The 26,205-nt window shown below is 40.7% G+C and overlaps 2 protein-coding genes across 2 annotated transcripts in view; both read left to right on the top strand.

The window, feature by feature from the left end:
• The window catches only part of LOC142932586 (uncharacterized), a 136,391-nt gene extending 132,583 nt beyond the window's left edge, over window positions 1-3,808 (top strand). Inside the window, exons 15-17 of the mRNA XM_076076505.1 lie at window positions 138-311; window positions 2,719-2,765; window positions 2,905-3,808. Coding sequence (XP_075932620.1) covers window positions 138-311; window positions 2,719-2,765; window positions 2,905-3,512 — 829 coding nt within the window. The 3' untranslated portion in view covers window positions 3,513-3,808. The remainder of the gene's footprint in view (window positions 1-137; window positions 312-2,718; window positions 2,766-2,904) is intronic.
• A 10,718-nt stretch (window positions 3,809-14,526) lies between these two features.
• Window positions 14,527-25,124, top strand: LOC142933142 (protein NLRC3-like). The gene is made up of 10 exons (XM_076077287.1): window positions 14,527-15,348; window positions 15,506-15,564; window positions 15,889-15,970; window positions 16,046-16,162; window positions 21,159-21,269; window positions 21,771-21,849; window positions 22,005-22,233; window positions 22,397-24,194; window positions 24,291-24,464; window positions 24,860-25,124. The coding sequence occupies exons 3-10, from the start codon at window positions 15,903-15,905 to the stop codon at window positions 25,122-25,124; spliced, it is 2,841 nt and encodes a 946-aa protein (XP_075933402.1). The 5' UTR covers window positions 14,527-15,348; window positions 15,506-15,564; window positions 15,889-15,902.
• The last annotated feature ends 1,081 nt before the right edge of the window (window positions 25,125-26,205 follow it).

The raw sequence follows: 26,205 nt of genomic DNA, 5'->3' as shown, positions 1-26,205 counted from the left end.
GGTTGTGACTAGAAAACAGTCAGTAACAATGTTAATGTAACCCCACAGTAACCGACAGTATCTCAGTACTGCAGTAACCTTCCAGCCCTCACAGTTCCCTCAGATTATGTGACGTGTGTTGTTTTGTGTGTTTGCAGCCTGTCAGGCTGTCTGATCACAGAGGAAGGCTGTGCTTCTCTGGCCTCAGCTCTGAGCGCCAACCCCTCCCATCTGAGAGAGCTGGACCTGAGCTACAATCATCCAGGAGACTCAGGAGTGAAGCTGCTGTCTTCTGGACTGAATGATCCACACTGGAGACTGGAAACTCTCAGGTATGAAGAGGCATGCTGCAGCCACATCTCAGTGAAGAACCAACAGCTGATTGTAGACATGGTGTGTGAGAGCCCAAAGAGGTTTATTTAGGACTGGACCAAAGTTATAGTGGGACACAGGCAGTGCTCTGTGGCTGCAGACGGACTTGAACTGTAATATGTTCACCCTCAGATTACAGATAATAGAAACCAGTGTTGACTGTTGCTAGGAGACGGGATGTGAACAGCAGTGTCAAAGTCAGACACTTTGTACATCCAACCATCCCCCCCGACCTCCTCCATCAGAGGGTTTGTGGCGCTGTAGTGATTTCAGGCTACTTTCTCCTTTACTTCTGAGAGACAACAGTCATTATTACACAAACACAAGAGGTCACTTGTCAGGACCAAAACATCCAACAATCAATACTTCTATATTGACAACGGATCAGCTGACTCTGTGTAATGGTGAAGAGTCGTGTAGCGGTGATGAACCCACAGAGAATTGTCTCCATCTCTGCAGCTCTTTTAGCTCCTAGTTTTCTCAGTGTTTCCAGCAGCAGCTGTTTTCATCCAACAAGCTGTGATGAAGCCACTGTTCACTACCTGCTCAGCAGCAAACAGCAGACAGACTCAGTTAGAGACTAGCTGGTGAACATAGTGGAGCATTTAGCAGCTAAAGAGACATGTTTCCCTCAGGAGGTGGTGGAGACCAAAAACAGAGCTAAAAGAGAGAGAATATTGGACTTCCATTCATCAGGTGACACAAACACAAAGACTCCTGATGAATCATCATGTTGATGTGTAACTGCTGGATGTGGAAGCAGCTGGTTGATATCATGTTAGACACAACTACTTTCTTTCAATCATTTTATTTTCAGTTTATATAGTTTACACACCACATGTTACCCCCAAAAAGAACAGCACATAACATAACATACCTGCTAACTATACAAACAATCAGACTCAGACACAAAAAAAAAAAAAAATCGAGACACAAGAAACCAAAACAAACATAAATCATCACCCTCCATATTGACCCTGCAATATTAATTGCGGCTAACTATACAGACACCACAGTTGTAGATCATCATCGTCCATATTATACCTGTCACAACAATTAAATAATATTAAATATTGTGGACTTTTCCCTTCACCAGCTCACTTGGATCCCACGTTGCAAAACCTATTCGTATGGTTTCGGCATAGTCCTCTCCAATAAAATCCATAACAGGCTTCCAAACAGAGAAGAACCCATTTATGTCTCCTTGGAGAACATGTGTGAGCCTCTCCAATGGGAGTAGTTGTAGAACATTATAAAGCCAACTTGAAACAGATGGTTGTGCGCCGTCTAGCCAATACTGTAAGATTGATAACCGTGCACAGAACGATAGAAGACTAACAATTCTCTTATATCTGTTTAATACTGGTGAAGCAGCGTCTAGGCCTAGGATGCATTGTAGAGGATTGAGCTCAATAGGACACTGTATTATGGAGGATACTTGGTTACCAATTTCAACCCAAAATGTATGAATTTCTGGACAGAGCCACATTAAATGCACATAGGTGCCTACATGCTGCTGACACCTTCCACATACATCTGTGTGGGGCTGAGTGAGCTCTCTCCATTACCTGCTGTAATTCTCCATTGAGTCCGCCTTCTGTTTCAGCTCACTGTTTTCTTTTTCAATGTGACTGATGCAGGTTTTTAAGTCCTCAATGTCGTCTTCATTGCAGCTGACTCTTTGTTGTACTGCAGTGATTTGGTGTTTACCTCTTATATTATATATATATACTGTATATAAAAGATCATAATTAATATCACCACCGTATTAATGGTTTCATAGAAGCATCAAGCCGTGATATTAAGTCTGTTCTACACTGGCTGATTGCGTCCATGAGCGACTGAAGGGAGACTTGACTTTGGTTTAGATGTCAGAGATTTCACAGGTAATCAGCTACTTGTTCACTAGTTTAAAGGTCGTACATCCGTTGGTTTGAACTTGTAGAGGTTATATTAACAAACTGACTCCGCCCATGCAGTGCGACCACGACCCAGAACCGACACAACTACTTTATAAGCTGATAATATGTCAGATGTTGTGTTTACAGCTTGTTTTCACTGAACCACAAGTGGACAAAGAAATCAATTGATGCAGGTTTAAACATTTGATTTACTGACTGACTGGAAGAGGAAACTGAGTCTGAAATGGATGATGATTGTTAATATAATACTGATAATAATATATCATGAATAAGTGAACATAATGAGCTGTCGTCATGGGCCAATCAGAAGAAGCTCCAGTGAAGTAAAAGAATATGAGCTGATGAATAATAAGTGCTCCATGTGAACATGAATAACAAAGCTCTGTGTGTGAGAGCGATGTAATGTCCATGTTTCATGCTGCTCTGACCCTCCTCCTCCTTTCAGGGTGGAGCCTGCTGGAGTCCGATGGTTCAGACCAGGTCTGAGGAAGTGTAAGTGTGCTTTGAGTTTGATTCATGAAAACAAAGTATCTTCAAACTGTGACATCACTCATTCACATCTCTGATGTCATCATCAAACAGATGATAGATTAATAACTGCAGCTGTATTGTGTCTTGTTCTCTCCATCAGATTCCTGTGAACTCACACTCGACATAAACACATTGAACAGAAACCTCAAACTGTCTGACAACAACAGGAAGGTGACACATGTGGAGGAGGTTCAGTCATATCCTGATCATCCAGACAGATTTGATGTCTGTCCTCAGCTGCTGTGTAGAACTGGTCTGACTGGTCGCTGTTACTGGGAGGTCGAGTGGAGAGGAGACGTTTCTATATCAGTGAGTTACAGAGGAATCAGAAGGAGAGGAGACAGTAGAGACTGTTTGTTTGGAGAGAATGATCAGTCCTGGAGTCTGTGGTGCTCTGATGGTGGTTACTCTGTCTGTCACAATAAGAAACAAACATCCTCCTCCTCCTCCTCCTCCTCCTCCTCCTCCTCTGGTAGAGTAGCAGTGTATGTGGACTGTCCTGCTGGCTCTCTGTCCTTCTACAGAGTCTCCTCTGACACACTGATCCACCTCCACACCTTCAACACCACATTCACTGAACCTCTTTATTCTGGCTTTGGGTTTGGGTTCTGGTTCTGGTCTGGTTCTGGTTCCTCAGTGTCTCTGTGTTCTCTGGAGGAGGGAGAGTCTCCTCCTGCTAGAGAAACCTTCTCTCTGCTGACCAGATAGTTCAGTGTGTACAGGATCACACACAGCTGGTGTGAGTTAGGAGGATGTGATTAGGAGTTTATCCTCAGGGTGGTGTTTGTAGTGTTCTCTCTCCAGTATGCTAGAGGTTGATGAAACAATACTCTGAACAGAGTGATGTAACTTCAACAACCTTACTCTCATTCTTGAAGGTCGTACATCTTATGTGTCCAAACAGAACATCATGTATTCCTTGGATTCCCCGGAGAGAGCAAGTCTCACTATATTACAACCCTCTCTGATCTCTAAATGAACATAGATGTGTTATTAGCAATGCTATAAATTAACTGACATAAAAATATTCTCCTTATTTTAACTCAAAGTGTCCGTGAGTCTTTTCTTCTTCTACTAACAATGTGCTACTTTGCAGTGATATTTGATCAACAATCTCTTGATTTCTCCAGAAGTCACAAAGTACCTGCTGAACATGGTGCATCCAGATAAATGTTCTTCTCTTGGTGATGAAGACCTTCATCATCTGGAGGGTCTGGAGTTCATGGTCAGATAATGCGCTATGTTGAAATATTAATGAGACAAGTTTTAATATTTATTTTGGGTAAATTATTAATTACATATGATATAAATCAGGACATAAAAATATGATAATTACCATAGTTGATCAATTACTTAACAATCATTAGATTAAGCGATAAATAAATAATCATTAGGTGTTTATTCTGTTTATTATTACAGAGGATTATAAAAACTAAATAATATAATATTAAAATAATCATTAGATTTGTTATATATATACACACACACACACATACATAAAATATAGCCTATATTCCATCAGAAATAAATTGCAGCCAACAATCATCTTTTTGGAATTTATTAAATGTGTGTGTGTGTGTGTGTGTGTGTGTGTGTGTGTGTGTGTGTGTGTGTGTGTGTGTGTGTGTGTGTGTGTGTGTGTGTGTGTGTGTGTGTGTGTGTGTGTGTGTGTGTGTGTGTGTGTGTGTGTGTGTGTGTGTGTGTGTGTGTGTGTGTGTGTGTGTGTGTGATCAAATGTAGTAAATAAAAGTTGTGTCTGATGAACTTTAACTGAGCTCTGTGACTTTCCAACAATACGTGTTAATAACAGTGACTCTAAAATGATAAAGGTGATTGTTTGTTTACTATATGATCAGTATTTAGTACATTGTGTGTAGAATGATGGATTTGGGACACAGACTGTGGTGTTGTTCATCCAGCAGGGGGCGTCCTCTCCCTGCACATCAAGTCTCAGAGTCCTGAACAACTGAACAAGTTTAGACGAAAGATTCAAACTAATTATAAACTTTAATTAAATTAAACAAGGAAATAAACTGACGCATTCAGTCGTTAGATTTAATTAGATTTTAATCTTAAAGAAAGAAATAAACTGTGACTGAGTGTGTGTTGGAGGTTATATACACATGTAGTATACATGTGTGACATTTTCTTTATTAAAATCACCATTTCTTCATCCTTCTGCTCCCCGTGTCTCTGTGTTTGGGTCCATCTCCTGCTACCTTTTTGCCTTAACTTGACAGAAGGAACCAACCGAAAATATGGACTCAGCAGATGGATGGTTTAAAGAGGAGCTCTATAACCTGAGTTATTCCCTCTTTTGTTTTCATGGAGCGTGGAGGAGATCTGTGTTGAGATTGGTGAGCAGGAAGACATCAGCAATGTTATGAATGGCAGTGGTGGGCCGTCAGGGCCTAAACAGAATCACAAAGTTATAGCTATTTTATTATTTAATCATTTTTCATAAATACACTACATGTATTCTAATTATTTTTCCCATTAGCTTATTTTCTCATTGCACAGCTACTGTCCTCCTCTGTTGCTCTGCTTCCAGCCTGCAGCGCTGCTTCCAGTGCAGCTTGTTTTAAGGAGAGCTTTTATCCAATCAGATTTCACCTCGATGTCTCGAAAAGGTTCAAAGTTGCTTCATGTTAACAGAAGAATTGTTAGAATCTCATAGTTTGTTAAAAAAAAAGGTTCAAATAGTTGTTAAATATTGTGTAAATATCAAATAATCTTATATTTCCTCTTTCTGAATTCCCTGAAAAGAAATGTTAGAATATTATTAATTTGAACAAACAACTCATATAATCAATGACTAATAAATCATAAAGCTGTGAGCTGCAGCAGCTTAACAGAAGTTAGAGAACAGGAGAGTCAGAAGGTGTTAATAGATCTCGGTCTGTTCACATCCACACAGTCCTGACAAGAGCTCTAATTAGGCCACAAGTGGAAGCAGCTGTGTGGGTGAACCAGGCTTCACTAAAGAAAACCAAAGGCTCAGATATTATCAACATATTACCAGTCGAACAAGTTCAGAATACAGAAACAAAAGGTTAAAGGGCTTTTTAAACCTCATCACACCTCAATGTAAGTGTCACAGAAACGTTGGAGAGAAAAGTAGTCCCAAACCAGACACTTTTCTCTCTTTTATTATTCAAATAAAGAAAATGTGTCCACATTGTGATCCACTTTTCAGCTGCTCAGTATGATGTATTGAGTCACCGTATATTGTTACATCCCCAGTGAAATATGTTCCATATACTGTCGTTGTTGACTGTCACAACAGGCCGAACGTTGTAGGACAAACTGGATATCTTAGAGAAATAGAGCAAAGAGGAAATCCTGCTTAAGTCATTTATTGTATTAATGACATTTCAATCAGTCAACAAAGGTCACCTTCCCTTGTTTCCCTCATTATTTGGAGAAGATACGCTCCTTCAGGACGTAGTAGCAGACCTCCACCACCTGAGGGCGCAGCAGAACAAGACGTGTTAGGGAAGACAACTGTAGTCCTGACTCTCCTCTTTCTGATGTACATGTACAGTGCCTTGCATAAGTATTCACCCCCCTTGGATGTTTCATCCTTTTGTTGCTTTTATACATGAAGCAGCTAGCAGAAGTTAGTAGTAGTAGTAAGAGTTCAAGTTGAAAGATATGTAAGAAGTTATTACATTGACATGACATTTTTAGCGTTTTGCTTGGTGTAGATTCTTTTATTTACCGAGCTTTGTTTTTTTAACACTCAATGGCTGAAGGAGGAGGAGAAACGGATTTCTTGAGAAGGACATTTCAAGAAAAGCTGGAGATCAGCCCTAACCCAGCCAGGAAAAGGATTTGTGCGCCACTTTCAGTCCAGCAACTACGAACGGTATTTCTGGCTGACAGCGTCGGAGAAGCGTTGCACATTTTATGGCTATGAATGCGTTTTATTTGCGACTGAGCGTCTTGGTGTTTGGAGCTACGCTGGATTTGCTCACCTGAGGTGGCTAACCAAGGCAGCAACACGACACCATAGCACGGCAGGACACTTACAAGCTACGGTGCTTTTGTAAACCTTTTCAACCCGAGTGCATCTACAACTCAACGAACACGTTCGCAAGAGGACCTCTGGCTAGAACTGAACCGCACTGATGTTCTGTACAACCGCGGTATTAAACTCTTTGTAATCAAAGAAAGGAGGATGGACTTTGTATTTAAATAGTTAACAGCAGCTTTGATAAGTGAACTGCTTTTGTTGTTTTACATCTGCAGTAGCGTTACTACTGAGTTCATTTGTCTATGGTGTCGTTTTTATGATATGGTTAATATTGTTCCCTCTGATGTGAATACTTTTTGAATGGCCCGTGCTCTTCAGTGTGCGGTGGAATATACGTGTTTTAGCGCCGCAGGTTTGCTGGATTGATTTGTTGCTTTGTTGTCATATTATATATGTGACTGGTTCTTGTGAGTTTGTTCTTGTCATTGTGTTAATTACATTGATTTTGACTATAACCATCCCGTCATGCGCATATTCATGTTTCTGCAGTCTGCAGCTGGTGTATTTGTGTTGAGTTTCATGTAACATTTTATTTCACTTGTCAAATGTTGCAGTGTTATGTGAATATGCTTTGCACTCAAGGTACTGTTATCAGTGTAATGCACAATATGAGCTGTTTCAATGGCTGTTCGTGTATATTTAGTTCATCTGATTTTAAATGCATGTTAGAAATGATTAAACCTGTTTTCATTAAGTTGAAACCGGATGTTTTATAAAATAATTGTAATATAACATCTGAGAATAATATTTGAGGAATAAACTCAAATGTTTTGATTTTTAATGGAGGTCTGGAGCTGTATGATATATTCACACAACACATTATCTTTGTTTACCTAAACTCATCAAACCAACTTGTTAAGAGAAGTTGTAAGCACACTTCCCAGCATGCATTGTGTGTGGGTTAAAATTCTCCACAGAACCTCGTTCACACGAATTGGGGAAAGTTATGATGAGAGTTTTTTATGGATCTTTTTCTACAAGTGTCTCAGATGAGTCACATGGCCCTCTCTATGATTAGAATTAAAACAGTAAAAACCATTACCCACTGATCCAGGTGTGGATGTGCTGGATTAAATAGCTATGGTTCATGATATTGTAATATTAATTGCTTACATAAAATAATTGTCACTGAAATCTGAACATAACTGTTAAATGAGTCTCAAAACTCACCTGAAATTCACAAAAGAATGATTAACTGACAGAATATTTGATATATTCGTAGAAGTTAGAACGAAATGTAGAACTTCTTAAACAGATTTCAAACAATGTTAGTTTACTAAAATACCTCGTTGTGTTCACCTTGAAAACTAATATTTCTCTTACAGTTTGTGACATTTGGTTTCACTGTTGATATTTAGAGCTGCCTTTAAGAAATGTAGGATTATCTATGAGAGGTGAAAAGTGTCAAAATACCATAAATTGTAAAAAAAGAAAACAGAAAAAAAGAAATCAAATCAAATCAAATGATATATAAACTATATTATTATTATTACCATTTATTCTATCTGAATACTCTGACAAGACAAAATAAAATATTACTAATTTGAACTTGTTTGTGAGTGTTAATAAACAGTGTCGGGCATTTTGACATAACATAATGGGTGTTATTTTTTCCACAATAAAAAGAGAGTTAATAAATCATTAAGATGTGAATCGTACCACCTTAACAGAAGTAACACACCAGGAGAGTCAGAAGGTGTAAAGAGAGCTCAGTCAGTACACATCTACAAAGTCCTGACAAGAGGCCTAATTAGACAACAAATGAAAGTAGCTGTGTGGTTGAACCAGACTTCACTAAATAAACCAAATAAATAAATAAATAGTAACAATATTAAAATACCCTATTCATAAGCTATTCACAACCTACTAGAACATAAAGAGTCGATTCGCTTCATTATAAACAAAAAGTACGATAGGAGCCAGAAAAAAAAGGGCTGTAATGCAAGGCTACTAGAAATGTTCTTGATACAATAAGAGACAAGTTCTGGCCAATGAAATTACATAGCAATGCTTGATTCCAAAGCACGTTCACTTATTTCAAGAATTTTTGAGCAAAACATGTCAAAACAAGAGAGATTAAGGCCCCCAACACTACTTTGGCTCCCTGTAAGAGCTCACATCCAGTTTAAGACTCTGGTGCAGCCTACAGGGCAGTGAAAGGAACAGCTCCTTCCTATCTCCAGGCCATGGTCAAGCCCTACACCCCCGCCCGACCACTTCGCTCTGCTGCCTCGGGGCGATTGGTTGCCCCGTCGCTCAGAGGTCCCTGCGGCCGATCGACCCGGTCACGGCTGTTTTCTGTCCTGGCCCCTCAGTGGTGGAATGAACTCCCCACTGACGTCAGGACAGCAGAGTCGCTGCCCATCTTTCGGCGCAGGCTGAAAACTCACCTCTTCAAGAAGTACTACCCTGAGCCTCTCAGCACTTATTGTATTCGTATTAGTTTGTTTCTGTACTGTACTTTTGCTCAAACAGAGCTTGATGAATGGGCAAAAAAAAAACGTGATTTGACAATCAGTTGACGCTATGAAAATACTTGGTATTTTTCGAGGACACCCCTTCTTTAAAGTCAGGATGACAGGAAGTAAAGGGGAAATACAGGCTAAATGACACTCGACACTTGACTCAGGCCGATGCTATCCAACATTTAAGTCAAGATCTCGAGCCAGGACCAGGCACATTTCAGATCTGTCTCATTTTAGAATTCCCAACTTTAAACAGACCCATGGGTCCCCTTCATGTCCCAATACGAGCTGCTGTCCCGGGCCCATTGTTGTATCATTGTCATTGAGTGAAACTGTGTGTATGATAGGTGATAATGAACAGACTTTTACGGGGCTGACATATAAAGACAGACAGCTGTCCATATTGTCTTCAGAGTTTTCAGTTAGCCTAACCTTCTTGTCTTTCGACTGTGGGGCACCCAGCATAACCTTTCCTTCTGTCTTGTGAAAGAAAATTTCAGTTTAGCAAGCACTCGACAGTCAGTCTTAAAACAACACTCATGTAGCTACCAAACAACTACATGAAACACTAAATAATCTATAAAAATGTTCAGTACACATTGGTCCTCACTTCATATGTCATATTTGGTGCACTTTACATGTCACTAACCTGAGAAAAACAGGAAATGACTAAACGTGTGGCTTCCCTCATGTAACGTATTCTCCAGCTATGAGAATACGCTGCATGCGTACATACAAGTCCCTTGTCGCGAGCTGAAACCACAGCGCTGAACTGCTACCTGGGCATAGATAGGAATACACTTCTGAGGAAGTTTTATTATGATTAGCAAAATCACAGAAATTCGTTCTATCAAATAAACAAAAAATGTGACGATACATTTTGTGTGCGTCACAAGGACGGAACTAGTGTTCAGGGATCACCTCATCCACATGAACCTTCATTTAGAATTTATTTTCTTGGTCTTCCTCTTGGTCCGTGATTCACTGTAAAGACTCATTGATCAGCAGCTCATTTCTATACATCAACATTCATAAGGTGCTTTGCATTGACCATTAATGGTTGAGTGTGGGCGTGTAGAGGGAGGGATGTGAGGCTGAACCAGCTGCTCACATTTACAGCTTGATTTGAGATTTAAAACAGGAAATAGCTCACTAACAGGAGTACACTAGGTTTTATAAATCATAATATTTTTTCGCGTATGTACAATTCAACGTATGCAAACTTTCACTGTGGATCCTACACTCTGGTTCATAAATGAGACCTCTGGTCTTCCCCGACCGTCTCCTCACCTGCAGCTCATCCTCTCATTAGTCCCTCAGTATTGTTACAAGTCTACTTTCACTCTGTCCTTGTCAGATTGACTTGTATGTTTCTATCAAACTCTCCAGTGTTTCCTAGTCCGTGTTATCTGATCTGCCTGTTCTGACTCTGCTTGTCTGCTTCTTGGACAGTGTGGATTTTCTACCTGAACCTTTTCAGATTTGGTATCCTGAGTGACTGATCTCCCTGTTTTGATCTCACCCGACCTGATAAGTAAACTGAACTTTCCTTCAACTTGTCAGGCATTTTCATTCAGGTCTGCCTGAACCAGTGAAAGTTACACAAAACAACTACAAAGAGACTCAAAATGACTACAAAGAGATAAAAGCTACAAAAGGAGGCTAAACTAAAGTCGTTGTGTCTTGCTCCTATGAAGGAGAGGTGGTGAGGTATTTTAGGTGCCGATTGTCTCATAATCCAACTATGATTATATTTACTGTTCAACCAAGTTTGGTACAAAAAAAGATCTATGACCCTTAGCTTTTGAGGTCAACAGTGGTCTGACCTCGGCCTTGATCAAGTGATCTTTTCTAAAAGCTGCAGTCATTCTGGGGTCCTATAGTATCAGAGTTCCTCATATCATGAAGGAAGTTTGTTTTGTTCACTCTGCCTGATTTTACAGCTGATGAAGAATATGTAGTGACAAATGGCAGAATGACTGAATCTAACGGGGCCAAGTTTGTTTTTAGGATTTTTTAAGGAAAGACCTCTACTGCCCTCTAGTGACCAACACTGAGAATATTGTTTAGTGGCCTGTTTGAAATGCTTTGTATGAGTATAGATACTGTGGAACCTTACTAACTGACACTTTACCAACCGAGCATGTTTGAGGTTAGGACTGGTTTTATAAAGCAGAGTGTCTGTTTCCTTAAAAAACACTTTAATATCAGGTTCATTAGTATTATGGAAATGTGTTTCCTTATAGGTGGTGGGGGCTTGAAATACTTGAGTGTTGGGCTTCACCAGGATTCTGAAATAAAATAAACACTGTATATTAATGTAGGACTCCAGTGAAATGAAACCAAAATACCTTTCTATATCAAACATTTGTGTTTCATTTTGATTATGTTATATATAAAATATATATTTACTGATATTTTGTGAACTTTGAAGCTTAAGATTTCTATTCAGGAAAATTTAACCTGAAACCCAATTTGTGACAAATATCTTTTTAAACAATAAACATCGAACAAAAAGTTCGGAAATTAGTGTTTGGTAGATTATTTCTCTGTTGTAACAATGCTTCTTGGCAATAAATTATATACCGTTGGAAAGCCTGTTTAGTTACCTTTCAAACGGTGCCCCATTTGTAAGGAACATGCATTTGTGGGATGAGCAGCACAGCTGAGTATGTGGGTTGCGCCCATGAAAAATTTGCCAAATCTTCTCTGCCGATGCCAAACAGCTTATTCTGTTCTCTATAGTTAGAGATGTCATGAACACATATGCACTAGTCATTGTCTGGAATTATAAAGAAAACTCTTTTTAACCTCAAATATTCAGTTATTGGATATTTCTTGGAACAAATTAATTTATGTCCATTAATTTATTAATGGACATTTACTTTAAAAAATCTCTTAATTACCACAGTAAAGATTTTTCATTTTCTGTATATGTGTGGTCAGAGATTTCCTCAACTTATATGCATTAGTCATTGTGTGGAATTATTGAGAAAATAGTTTTTATAGCACCTCAAATATTCAGAAATGTACCCGTTTCTTGGTACAAATGTATGACTTTTAATTTGAAATATCTCTTAATTTGTACAGTAAAAATGTTTCATCTTCACTATGGGAGGAGTCAACGATGTCTTGAAGACATATGCATCAGTCATTGTTTGGAATTATTGAGAAAATACTTTTTATTACACTTCAAATATCCATTTATTAGATATTTTCTCGATTCAAATGTATGACATTTACTTTGAAATATCTCTTAATTAGGACAGTCAAAATGTCTTATTTTCTCTATGGGTGGAGTCAACGATGCCTTGATTACATATACATCAGTCATTCTACGGAATTATTGAGAAAAATGTTTTTGTAGCAGCTCAAATATTGTGATATTAGCCTTTTTTTGTCCTGAACATATATATATTAGTCATTGTGGGGAATTATTGAGAAAAACATTTTCATAGCACCTTAAAAACTTCAGAAATTTGCCATTTGAAGATATAAATTCAGTTCAGAGTTTTTGCTTAGTAAAACATCTTAATTGACTGTCAGTCAGGTATTATTCATTTCCAGCAACCCTCAAATCAAAGAATAAAGACACTTTACGCACAATTTAGGTGTATTTTCCCTTTAACTCACGAGATGAAGGTATCATTTTTTATACTTATTGGAATATAATTCATTTAATCTTATTTCCATTATGCAATATGTATACTTTGTTGGCATCTTATTTTGAAAACCGGATGTTCGTCTGTAGAAAACCGGAGGTTCTTTCACGTTAATCTTTCCGCTAACTTTGCAAAATCCTTTGCTCGCTCCCGATCTGTGCCGCTTGGTTGCGTTTACCGTAAGTTTCAGCGTGCACTACAATTTAAGTGTCTGCTGACTTGACCGCAGTACTACATCACACTGAAGGAATTGTCCTGTATGATGAACTACTACCTGATAATACTTCTGTATTCTTTTATGTGAAACATGCAGTACTTTTTCTCGTACTGCAGTAAACTGTAGTACTTTTCATTGTACTGCAGTTTACTGCAGTACCTTTCCTCGTACTGCAGTACACTGCAGTATTCCGGAAGTAAAGCGTTTTCGTTGCCTCATCGTGTTGCTGTTGCTTAACACTCACAGCGCCAATCAGCGTCTCTGTCAGTCACGTGTCTCACAACACAAACAGGAAGTGATCTCACCTGCAGCAGGTAGAAATGTTTGATGATTGAATCTCTGCTGGTTTATTTAATCTGTCCTCCTGGTTCTCTACTTCTTGATTCCTGCTCCTCTGGATATATTTTCTTTGTGTGCACCTAATGATTATTTTTTATCACTTAATCTAATGATTGTTAAGTAATCAATTATGTAATTATTATATTTGTATGTCCTGATTTATATCATATGTAATTAATAATTTACCCAAAATAAATATTAAAACTTGTCTGATTAATATTTCAACATAGCGCATTATCTGACCATAAACTCCAGACCCTCCAGATGATGAAGGTCTTCATCACCAAGAGAAGAACATTTATCTGGATGCACCATGTTCAGCAGGTACTTTGTGACTTCTGGAGAAATCAAGAGATTGTTGATCAAATATCACTGCAAAGTAGCACATTGTATTTTGTATTTAAATAGTGAACAGCAGCTTTGGTAAGTGAAGTGCTTGTTAATAGTAGTAGTGATCTACTGTGTTAATTTGTCTATGGTGTCTACAGAGTGTTGGGCTTCACCCAAACTCCAATGAAAACAAAATACCTTTCTATCTCAAACATTTGTTTATTTTGATTATATTGTATATAAAATATATATTTACTGATATTTTGTGAACTTTGAAGTGTAAGATTACTACTCAGGAAAATGTAATCTTAAATTCAGCTCCGAAACACAATTTGTGAAAAACGTCTGTTTAAATAATGAGTTGTGTATTTGTGATTACTATTATTATAATATATATATATATATATATAGTATTACAGGAATGATAAGGTTGATATTGTTAATATTAATTTCAATACAAAGCAACATGTGGAACTGGTTCTGGTGTCCTCGTGACGGCGCCTCTCTTCCTGTTTCTAGTTTAGTTTCCCTTCTGGAGCTCGTGGTGTCGCAGCTTCTTCTGCTTCTAAAGGTTAGTGAGCGACTCTTTTCACTGAGGGACTCTTGGAGGACTCTTTGTTCTGGTAGCGAACACAAGGTTTTATGAATCTGAATATTATTTGAGGTATGTGTATTTCCTCATTTGAACATATGCAAACATTTAGTGTGTATTTTATGCTCTGTTTTATAAATGAGACCCCTGAACAGTAATTTAAGAGCCTATTATTTGAACTCAGTACTATTTTAACTACAATCAAATATAATATGAAATACTTTTACTGTGTGCTTCTTCTGTAATCTAATGTCAAATATTCAGCCTTTTTGTCTAAATTTGATGTGGGATAAAAAACTTTCTTCCACAAATAGATTATGAACTTTTTATTTTGGGATATAGGACTTTAGAATACATGAGTGAATGTACTTAGTTACATTCCATCAGTGGATTCCTGGCAGTAAGAGATTGAGGAAGAAACAAAAAAGGGAATAGAAACATTCAAGTCTCATGATGTGACTCATTCCTGTTCTCTGAAAGGGACTTTGACATTAGATTACACAAGAAGTACAAGTACTTCATAGTATTGATGCATGTAGTCTATGAAGTCCTATATCCAAAAATAAAAAGTTCATCATCTACTTAGTATTGCTTGGAGGGATGTGCGGTAACTTTAGAGTGGACGATGATGTAATTCTGTACATACGAAACTTTCCAAAAACATCAAGTATTTCTGTAACTTCTTCTTGTGAGACTGAATTCAAAAGTCACTTTGGTTCCTTCCATCAGCTCCCCACATCTGTTCCTCTGCTTTACCGTAAACGTTAGATAAATCACACACTCTGAACTCAGGGGCAGCTGGTTTGACCGCAGTGGTAGACTGGAATAAGGAAGCAAGGAAAAGAAGCAAGTGAAGTGTATTTCTTCATGTGGGATTCATATGTCATGTCCAACGTTACTGAGGTCAGTTATCAGCCTCACCTGTTGTATACAGCTTTCTGTTTGATATCCATTGGCCCTGATGATGTCACAGAGACATGCGTCTAAAGGATGAATGAGAGCTGATGTGCTGATCAATGATCGGACTGATGCTTTCACCTCTGCTCTGTTTCCTCTACAGATGAAGGTACAACGTCTCTGGGAGCTGATGTGGATGTGAATTCAGCAGCTGCTAACAAGGTCACATGATTGACTGGATGTAGTAGACTTCATTTCAACAACATTTCAAACGTTGAAGAGCTTTTCCAAGTCAGTCAAATAGAAGTGAAAAGTGACGTCATCCCCAAAGAAAGGCCAATAAAAAGCCACATGAAGTGTCTTCCTCTAGTCTTCAAACAAGCCAACAGACTAAAGAGCATTGTGAACGTCATTTCTTAGAGATGACTGCAGCTCAAAGTGACAACAACATGGAAACTGTCCCATGAGTGTATTTAGTATTGAGGTGAATGAGCTGTGTGTGTTTGTCATGATGAAGAGAAATAATGTTGTTGTGTTTGTGTGAAGGTGTGGACTCTGCTATGAATCAGTGTGAGGACAGAGAGGAGGGAGTCCCTCCCTCTAAAACCAGCCAGACCAAAGCTCAGAGGTGAGATGACCATCTCTCACTGTTCATGACTCAAAGTCTTTCATTCACTGACTCTGTTTCTGCACATGTGACCAGGATCCATCATGGACCACACTGTCCTGGACCTGAACCCAGCTGTGTGTCCATGAAGAGTGACCGGTCTATGCATCGTCCTGTTAAGTTCAAAGATGGACGCCACTCTGTTGATCAAAGGTGAGGATTTCAAACTGATGATGAAAACAAAATGATGATGATGATAATGATAATGATGATGATGATGATGATGATGATGACGATGCTGATGATGAGGTCAGAAGGACACTCTGTGGGGTTAATGTGTGTTGAATGAAGCACAAAGTCAGCTCCACTGAAGCGTCTGCAGCCGGACTCACAGCACAGTGAAATGAATGAGATGCACAAATGATTAAAGGACAGAAGAGAAGCCAGTGGTTCATCCTCTGGAGACTGTTGAGAGAGAGAGAGAGAGAGAGAGAGGATGAGTTCCACCTCATCTGGTCCTTCAACACTGTGTAAGACTCATCAAGTCTCTCTCTTTACTGAGAGGTCAAACGGAGGCTTTCTTCACATTTACTGCCTGGTCGCTATGATAAAGTCTGTGGTCAGCTGGGTCATTGAGTGATCTGTCACAAGGTCTGGAAGAACACATCACATCCAGAAGTTTACATTACATTCCCCACTTTGAGCATTTGATGCTCACAAATCAATCCTGAAACCAGGAATGAGATATAAATGATTAGAGAGAGAAAAGAATCGTCAGTTGTGTTTATCATTAGCTGAACCATTATTACTGTCATATATGAAGAATTAGAGGCATCATTATGTGATTACAGCAAAGCATAAAATAAGGAACAATAGAGCTCAATGACATCTTCATTGTAATGGGGAGGGGTCTTCTCTGGGGGGTCATTTAGTGATGTCATTCTCTGACAGCTGACTTGATCAAAGAGCTAATCATAGCTTTAGCACGAGGGATTGTCCTAATGACAATCCACACCCGTCTCTCCCTGCAAACACAAGGTGGGGAAAGCTCTGGCTCCCTTCAGTTGATATGCGATTGATGAGGCGTCGTTAGTGGGCTCAGGAACTTGTTTGCAGTGGCTGTTGTGGATCCTAGTTGCTCTTTCTGCCACCTTTACTGCCGTCTCCGTGGTGAGGAAGATCTGGTTGGGTCCGTTCCACCTGCATGCTCTCCAGTTCTTTCTCCTCAGGTCTAAATACTACGATCCAATCAGCTGGCTCCCGGTCATGTAGTTATTTTCTGTGGCTCTTTGTAGCTCTTCTTTTACCTGTTTGTGGATATCAGGGAGCACAGAGGACAAAGGCCAAACTCATGTGCCACGCCCCATGCATATGTACTGTCAGTATAGATGCTCACTGTTTTATCTTGAGCAAGTTTGCATGTTTCTGTCAATGCAACCTCATCTGCTGCCTGTGCAGAGTCCTTTGATGGGAGTGGTTCAGCCACGATTGTTTCATGTGTTGATGTGATGCAGAACCTGTCAGATTTTGATCAGTTACTGGGTCTCTTGAGGCTGAACCGTCCACAAACACTTCCAAATCTGCATTGGTCAAAGGTGTGTCTAACAAGTGTGGCCTGGGGGAACAAGCTTCGGTTATTTCTGCCACACAATCATGCTGCTGTCCATCAGCTGGGCCCCGTTCCTCGTACGTAGTTAACTGAGTTAGCCAGATACTTTTCAGGATAAGATGACGTAGATCAGGCTTTTCGGTTCCACGAAGCAAGTTTGGCAAAATCACCATAGCAACACATCTATAAGCTTGAACCTGCTCCAGCGCAGGCTAAGTGAAGGTAGCTGGATAAACTGCCACTCCCCCAGAAAAAATGGCAGCTCCTGTCATATACGGTAGTCTAATGCGCTTGCGCATATACTGGGGGTTATACGGGAGTTCCGGAAATGCATGTAAAGTGAGACACATGGTGATCCATTAAAACCAGCTGAGCAAACTAAGAAGCCTTTATTGCATTAATGTACAGCTCCCTTCCTCAGAGATCCACTGATGAAGGAGCGATATTAGTTAGATTAGCGTTTTATAGGGAGAGAGTTCTTCCACATCGCCAAGATCCGTTATCACATCATGATGACTTCCTATACGAGCGCTATCCATTCTGCCGACAAGTAATCATTTATTTACAGACCTTCTCGAGCATGAGGGTTAAAGCACTCATAATGATATGACAGTGTTATTAGTACACCAGCATATCGTTATTGTAGAAAATGATTAAGGTGGACTCATGATAAGAATAGAGAGAATCACACACTATTTATTTTCACTGCTTCAATTGATTGAATTTCTGTGATTATGAATAATACATACATACATACTGATCCGCCCATACACAGATTCACACACATATTCAAACTCCTAGTTCTATATGGTAATCTACACATACATGTATATACACATATATAGTACATGATACATAAGGGCATACAGTACATATATCCTCATATTAATTCGTATCAATTAGACACTCTTTGGGCTTGTTTTTATCTACTTATTCTGAAAGAGTTGAGATCATTATTTTCGCTATAAGATCTCATTGGATGATGCATTCCATTAAGCCTACTGCCAGCAGGCACATTTAAAGACATATCTGATTGATTGGGGTGATGAGGCACTTAAAATGAGCCGATACATTTCCCAACACTTACGCATTTAACTTGTCTGTGATATTTTGCCATGCTTCTTGTCTCGCCCTCGCAGCGGTGGCGGTGTTATATTTTGCCGTGATTACGGTCTTGAATTCCTCATATGCGTTCATGATCATCTCCTGCTCGTCAGCGGAGTAAAAAGAGGCTCTTTCTTTGAGTTTATTTGCCATTGTACTGTTAGAAAATCATGGTTTCGGTGATCGACGCTTCTCCCTTTTGAAGTAGGACGGGCACGCACAATTATCCTGATCCTGATAGTCTGGTTCGAATTAACGAGACTGTTTGAGCGCGGATCAGCCTTTGAGAAACCGAGATAGCCTGACATCAATCATCTCGTTAATTTAGGCTGGCTAATAGGACATTTGATCGACTTAGTTGAACCACGTACGAGGAACGGGGCCCTGGTGTTGGGAGGAGAGTTGCAGCGTTAACAACAGTGTATCTTTTTACAGGGATGTTTGGCATTTCAAGCAGGACAGTGTTAAACCTGAACCACCTGGCCGTTGACAGGTTTTTGTTCTGACATGTGGAACCAACAGGTTAGGTCAGCAGAACCTACAAGGTCACATGATGACATCACAGTCTTCTCAGCATCTGCTACAGTTCTGAGACAGGCTGGAAGTCCTGCTGCTACAGAGTCAGGTTTTCATGGTCCTGGATGAATACTGAAGTCCTGTATCCGCCCCGTCCGTCAACAGTCTGTGAAATGTCTGGTGCAGTCTGGAAGGCCCAGTGTTGGAGGAGACTGTAGAGCTATCTTCAAATCAACTGATGCTTTTTTCTGCTTCTGGTGTCCATGAAACTTTGTCTATTGCAGTGAGGCCTTTCCCATGAGCGGATGCTGCTAATTGTTCCTCAGTTTCAGCATCATTTGGAATCCACTGTAGACAACAGGACGTCTCTGTCAAAAAACTCATGACTTGTTTCTTTGTTTCGGGCTTTGGGATGGTTTGGATGGCTTCTATTGGTTTGGGGGAGAGGGTTTTGTCCTCTGCTGTGATCATGTGCCCCAGAAAGGTGACTTTTTCAGAAACGAACTGCAGTCTAGATACTTGTCTAGAGTCTACTACACAAGGCTCTTTAGTGGGAGAACAGATCAATAAATCATCCACATACTGCAACAGAGCGCTCACTGCCGGCAGAATGAGATTAGTTGGAGATTCACAGAAGCTTTGGCAGATTCTGGTGAATGGATCCATTTTTCCCTTCGAAAGAAAATGTAAACCACAACTGTGTGTCGGGGTCAACTAGAATGCCATTTGCCAAATGAACAACAGAAAACCACTCTCTGTCAGATGGAACGTGAGAAAGGAATGTGCATGGACTGCAGATTTTACTGCTTGCAAGTCCTGAACAAACCTCCACTCTTCTGACTGACCAGCATCTCTGGTCTTCTTAAGCAGGAAGATTGGTGTTCAAACAGGAGGTTTTTCACATTGAACAATCACTCCAGCTGTAAGGAGAGATTCAACAACTGGTTTGATGCCTTCAACTGCTTCTTTTATCAGTGGGTATTGATTGTGGCATGGTCTGTATGAAGATATAGGTGTGATCACAACCGGCTCAATGCCTTTGATTAGACCTACATGTGTTGCGCCCACAGACATGATGCTACCTCATTCAACTCAGGGATTTCTGAGACGTCTTTCACAAAAGTGTATTTCTCATGAAACAGATTGAAGAAATAGTTTATCTCAGGTGTGTTGTAGACAATTGTTGCTGGATCTGTTGTTTGAAAATGTGTCTTTAAATGAGCTCAACAGTTCTTACTGCAGTTATAAAAGCTGACAATCTTTTACGGTGCAACTTTAAATGTCTGTGGAAGTTAATATTTGGGTTTGATGTCTTTTTCCACCAAGTAGTTTCATTACAGGCTTTGGTTCAAGGTCCCAAATCCTCCCACCTCCTGTGCTGAGGTCTGACCAATGAGATATGAGGGTCAGAGTGTGGCACTCGGAACAGAGTCTGAAAAAGTGGATTAGACAAAGTCAACGAGACAGTACATTGGCTATCAGTCCAGTACAACCAGTCACGTTGAGTGTGTCTTTATGTTCACCTTGTCTGTTCCATTTGTCTTCAAGTTCTCCGTCTGCTCCTAAAGAGAGATGTGTTGTGCAGTGTGAGCTCTGTGGTGTCATGATATCAGAGTGTGTGACTGTGGAGAGTGCTTTGTCTTCCTGTATCACTGTGTTGCTGACAGAGTTGAGTGCAGTGTTGGAGCTTCCACTGATGAGCTCATATCAGACTCTCCTTGTTGAACTTAACAAACCAGTTTGTTTTGAGAACTCTGGTCACAACTTTGCCCTGTGACGTGGATATCAGAATAATTATAATTTATCACTAAAAACCCTCCTAAGCAGATTTACAGGGCAGTGTTTGGACAGCAGAAGTGTGTGTGTGTGTGTGTGTGTGTGTGTGTGTGTGTCTCGGTTAACACAACCTCGATACAGTAGGTTTATTAAATCACTGACAAGTTTTGTCTCAGTGCAGAATGTATCTGGTGTTTCTATCAGGAGGAAGCTGGAACAACCTGGACCTGAACCCAGCTGTGTGTCCATGAAGAGTGACTGGTCTATGGATCGTCCTATACTCTTCAAAGATGGACGCCACTCAGTTGATCAAAGGTGAGGATTTCAAACTGATGAAAACAAAGTTATGATGATGATTTGTTTCTATCAGACTCTCTGTTGTGAGATCTCCAGGTTTTAAACCTTTACTGACTCAGATGAAGTTCTCTGAGCACCAACACTCTTCTTCATTAAAACACATTCACACTGGGAGCTGCCCAGTACAACCAGTCTGACACTGAGACGCTCCACTGGAGCAGCTGGAGGTTCTGGGTGCCTTGCTCCAGGGCACTTCAGCAGTGTACAGTGAGGGAGGGAGAGCTACATGGAGGGCTTGGTGAGAGCTGTTGGGACTAAACCAAACTGACTGGTGAAGAAAACAGTGAGCTGAAAGACTGAGCTGTTGATTCTCAGTGGGATCAGCAGGACTAGTAACCCTTTACCAGTACAGGGACTCATCTGATCCACATCCAGATATCACTTCATGAACCTTTACCTTATGTTTGTCTCTGTGTGGACAGACACAATGTGAGCTGATTCTTCATGATTCCTCCACAGAGAGGACCAGGAGAGCTCAGAGGTTCCCAGAGGTCAGTCTGCCCAGCAGCATCAATCACACCTGGACTCCATATTTATGGTCTGTACATGTACAACTACTTTTACATCTATTCTATTCACAATCATCTCCATGCTGCACTTTGTAGACCAGTGGATTGTCAGTCTGTCCAACATGGATCTGATGTTTGGTTCCATGGTTTTAGTTTGTGTCATTCATAGAATATTCTGTTCCAGCTGCTGGAGGAGAACATCGTCACTTTTGTGAAGAACGAGCTGAAGAAAATCCAGAAGGTTGTGAGTTCAGATTACCCAGAATGCTTAGAGAGTCAGAGGGAGGATGAGGAGGTGTTGGACGGTGAGGATGAAGAGCAGAGGAGGAGCAGCAGAGAAACATTTGTGAAGATCACACTGCACTTCCTGAGAAGAATGAAGCAGGAGGAGCTGGCTGACTGTCTGCAGAGCAGTAAGAGGATTTCTCTAAAGATTTAACATGCTGGATAAATGGGACGTTTAGTAATGTCTCAAGAGATGGACCAAAATATATTCATAGACTCATTCTTTGAGGAAAGGACATGTTGAAATCTATTCTTTGACTCATTGATCTTCTTTGTTGTCTGTTCATTCAGGACTTCTTTTTCCAGTTTGTCAGCGTGAACTCAAATCTAACCTGAAGAAGAAGTTCCAGTGTGTGTTTGAGGGGATCGCTAAAGCAGGAAACCCAACCCTTCTGAATCAGATCTACACAGAGCTCTACATCACAGAGGGAGGGACTGCAGAGGTCAATGATGAACATGAGGTCAGACAGATTGAAACAGCATCCAGGAAACCACACAGACCAGAAACAACCATCAGACAAGAAGACATCTTTAAAGCCTCACCTGGAAGAGAGGAACCAATCAGAACAGTGATGACAAAGGGAGTGGCTGGCATTGGGAAAACAGTCTTAACACAGAAGTTCACTCTGGACTGGGCTGAAGACAAAGACCACCAGGACATACAGTTCACATTTCCATTCACTTTCAGAGAGCTGAATGTGCTGAAAGAGAAACAGTACAGCTTGGTGGAACTTGTTCATCACTTCTTCAGTGAAACCAAAAAAGCAGGAATCTGCAGGTTTGAAGAGTTCCTGGTTCTGTTCATCTTTGACGGTCTGGATGAGTGTCGACTTCCTCTGGACTTCCACAACAATGAGATCCTGACTGATGTTAAAGAGTCCACCTCAGTGGATGTGCTGCTGACAAACCTCATCAGGGGGAAACTGCTTCCCTCTGCTCGCCTCTGGATAACCACACGACCTGCAGCAGCCAATCAGATCCCTCCTGAGTGTGTTGGCATGGTGACAGAAGTCAGAGGCTTCACTGACCTACAGAAGGAGGAGTACTTCAGGAAGAGATTCAGAGATGAGGAGCAGGCCAGCAGGATCATCTCCCACATCAAGACCTCACGAAGCCTCCACATCATGTGCCACATCCCAGTCTTCTGCTGGATCACTGCTACAGTTCTGGAGGATGTGTTGAAGACCAGAGAGGGAGGAGAGCTGCCCAAGACCCTGACTGAGATGTACATCCACTTCCTGGTGGTTCAGTCCAAACTGAAGAAGGTCAAGTATGATGGAGGAGCTGAGACGGATCCACACTGGAGTCCAGAGAGCAGGAAGATGACCGAGTCTCTGGGAGAACTGGCTTTTGATCAGCTGCACAAAGGCAACCTGATCTTCTATGAATCCGACCTGACAAAGTGTGGCATCGATATCAGAGCAGCCTCAGTGTACTCAGGAGTGTTCACACAGATCTTTAGAGAGGAGAGAGGACTGTACCAGGACAAGGTGTTCTGCTTCGTCCATCTGAGTGTTCAGGAGTTTCTGGCTGCTCTTCATGTCCATCTGACCTTCATCAACTCTGGTGTCAATCTGCTGTCAGAAGAACAAACAACATCCTGGTGGTCTGAAGTATTGACTGGCAAATCAACACGTCTCTACCAGAGTGCTGTGGACAAGTCCTTACAGAGTCCAAATGGACACCTGGACTTGTTCCTCCGCTTCCTCCTGGGTCTTTCACTGGAGACTAATCAGACTCTCCTACGAGGTCTGCTGACACAGACAGGAAGTAGCTCACAGACCAATCAGAAAACAGTCCAGTACATCAAGAAGAAGATCAGTGAGAATGTGTCTCCAGAGAAAAGCATCAATCTGTTCCACTGTCTGAATGAACTGAATGATGGTTCTCTAGTGGAGGAGATCCAACAGTCCCTGAGTTCAGGACGTCTCTCCACAGATAAACTGTCTCCTGCTCAGTGGTCAGCTCTGGTCTTCATCTTACTGTCATCAGAAAAAGATCTGGACGTGTTTGACCTGAAGAAATACTCTGCTTCAGAGGAGGCTCTTCTGAGGCTGCTGCCAGTGGTCAAAGCCTCCAACAAAGCTCTGTAAGTACAGAGAGAGTTGGATTCATATATCATTCTTAATTACGCTGCTATCTTTTCTACTTATTGATTATTTGTTCTTCATCATTGTGTCTTCAGATTAAGTGGCTGTAACCTCTCAGAGAGAAGCAGTGAAGCTCTGTCCTCAGTTCTCAGCTCCCAGTCCTCTAGTCTGAGAGAGCTGGACCTAAGTAACAACAACCTGCAGGATTCAGGAGTGAAGCTGCTGTCTGCTGGACTAGAGAGTCCACACTGTGGACTGGAAACTTTCAGGTCAGTATTCATCAATATGTTCCACTGATGACCACCTTAATCCTGATTTACATTAATGGATACATTCTTAACCTGCATAAGATTGTGTCTGTGCTTGCATGGTTTTAAACCAATTGTGTTTAATTTGTTTCTATTTAAAAAATATCAATTAAACATGTTTTATGGTCTTTTTTTGCTGTTATAATTTGAAATTTCAGAGAAGAATCAAAGAGTTAGCAGTAATGTTGTCAGATTGTTGATCGACATTAGTGAGTGTTTGGTTGTGACAAGAAAACATTCAGTAACAATGTTAATGTAACCCCACAGTAACCGACAGTATCTCAGTACTGCAGTAACCTTCCAGCCTTCACAGTTACCTCAGATTATGTGACGTGTGTTGTTTTGTGTGTTTGCAGCCTGTCAGGCTGTCTGATCACAGAGGAAGGCTGTGCTTCTCTGGCCTCAGCTCTGAGCGCCAACCCCTCCCATCTGAGAGAGCTGGACCTGAGCTACAATCATCCAGGAGACTCAGGAGTGAAGCTGCTGTCTTCTGGACTGAATGATCCACAATGGAGACTGGAAACTCTCAGGTATGAAGAGGCCTGCTGCAGCTACATCTCAGTGAAGAACCAACAGCTGATTGTGGACATGGTGTGTGAGAGCCCAAAGAAGCTTATTTAGGACTGGACCAAAGTTATAGGGGGACACAGGCAGTGCTCTGTGGCTGCAGACGGACTTGAACTGTAATATTTTCACCCACAGATTACAGATAATAGAAACCAGTGTTGACTGTTGCTAGGAGACGGGATGTGAACAGCAGTGTCAAAGTCAGACACTTTGTACATCCAACCATCCCCCCGACCTCCTCCATCAGAGGGTTTGTGGCGCTGTAGTGATTTCAGGCTACTTTCTCCTTTACTTCTGAGAGACAACAGTCATTATTACACAAACACAAGAGGTCACTGGTCAGGACCAAAACATCCAACAATTAATACTTCTATATTGACAACGGATCAGCTGACTCTGTGTAATGGTGAAGAGTCGTGTACCCACAGAGAATTGTCTCCATCTCTGCAGCTCTTTTAGCTCCTAGTTTTGGTTCTGCAGCACATTTCCTGTTTGGTTCAGTCTCAGTGTTTCCAGCAGCAGCTGTTTTCATCCAACAAGCTGTGATGAAGCCACTGTTCACTACCTGCTCAGCAGCAAACAGCAGACAGACTCAGTTAGAGACTAGCTGGTGAACATAGTGGAGCATTTAGTAGCTAAAGAGACAGATGTTTCCCTCAGGAGGTGGTGGAGACCAAAAACAGAGCTAAACGAGAGAGAATATTGGACTTTCATTCATCAGGTGACACAAACACAAAGACTCCTGATGAATCATCATGTTGATGTGTAACTGCTGGATGTGGAAGCAGCTGGTTGATATCATGTTAGACACAACTACTTTCTTTCAATCATTTTATTTTCAGTTTATATAGTTTACACACCACATGTTACCCCCAAAAAGAACAGCACATAACATAACATACCTGCTAACTATACAAACAATCAGACTCAGACACAAAAAAAATCGAGACACAAGAAACCAAAACAAACATAAATCATCACCCTCCATATTGACCCTGCAATAACAATTAAATATTAATTGCGGCTAACTATACAGACAGTCAAACTCAGCAACAAACCATGTTGTTTTTTTTAAATCTGAGAAAACAGCACAGTTGTAAATCATCATCGTCCATATTATACCTGTCACAACAAT

The sequence above is a fragment of the Anarhichas minor genome, unplaced genomic scaffold, assembly GCF_050575085.1.
Source record: "Anarhichas minor isolate MPS153535 unplaced genomic scaffold, ASM5057508v1 ptg000058l, whole genome shotgun sequence".
Taxonomy (NCBI): Eukaryota; Metazoa; Chordata; class Actinopteri; order Perciformes; family Anarhichadidae; genus Anarhichas; species Anarhichas minor.
Note: the sequence above shows the minus strand (reverse complement) of the source record. Positions and strands in the feature narration are given on the sequence as shown.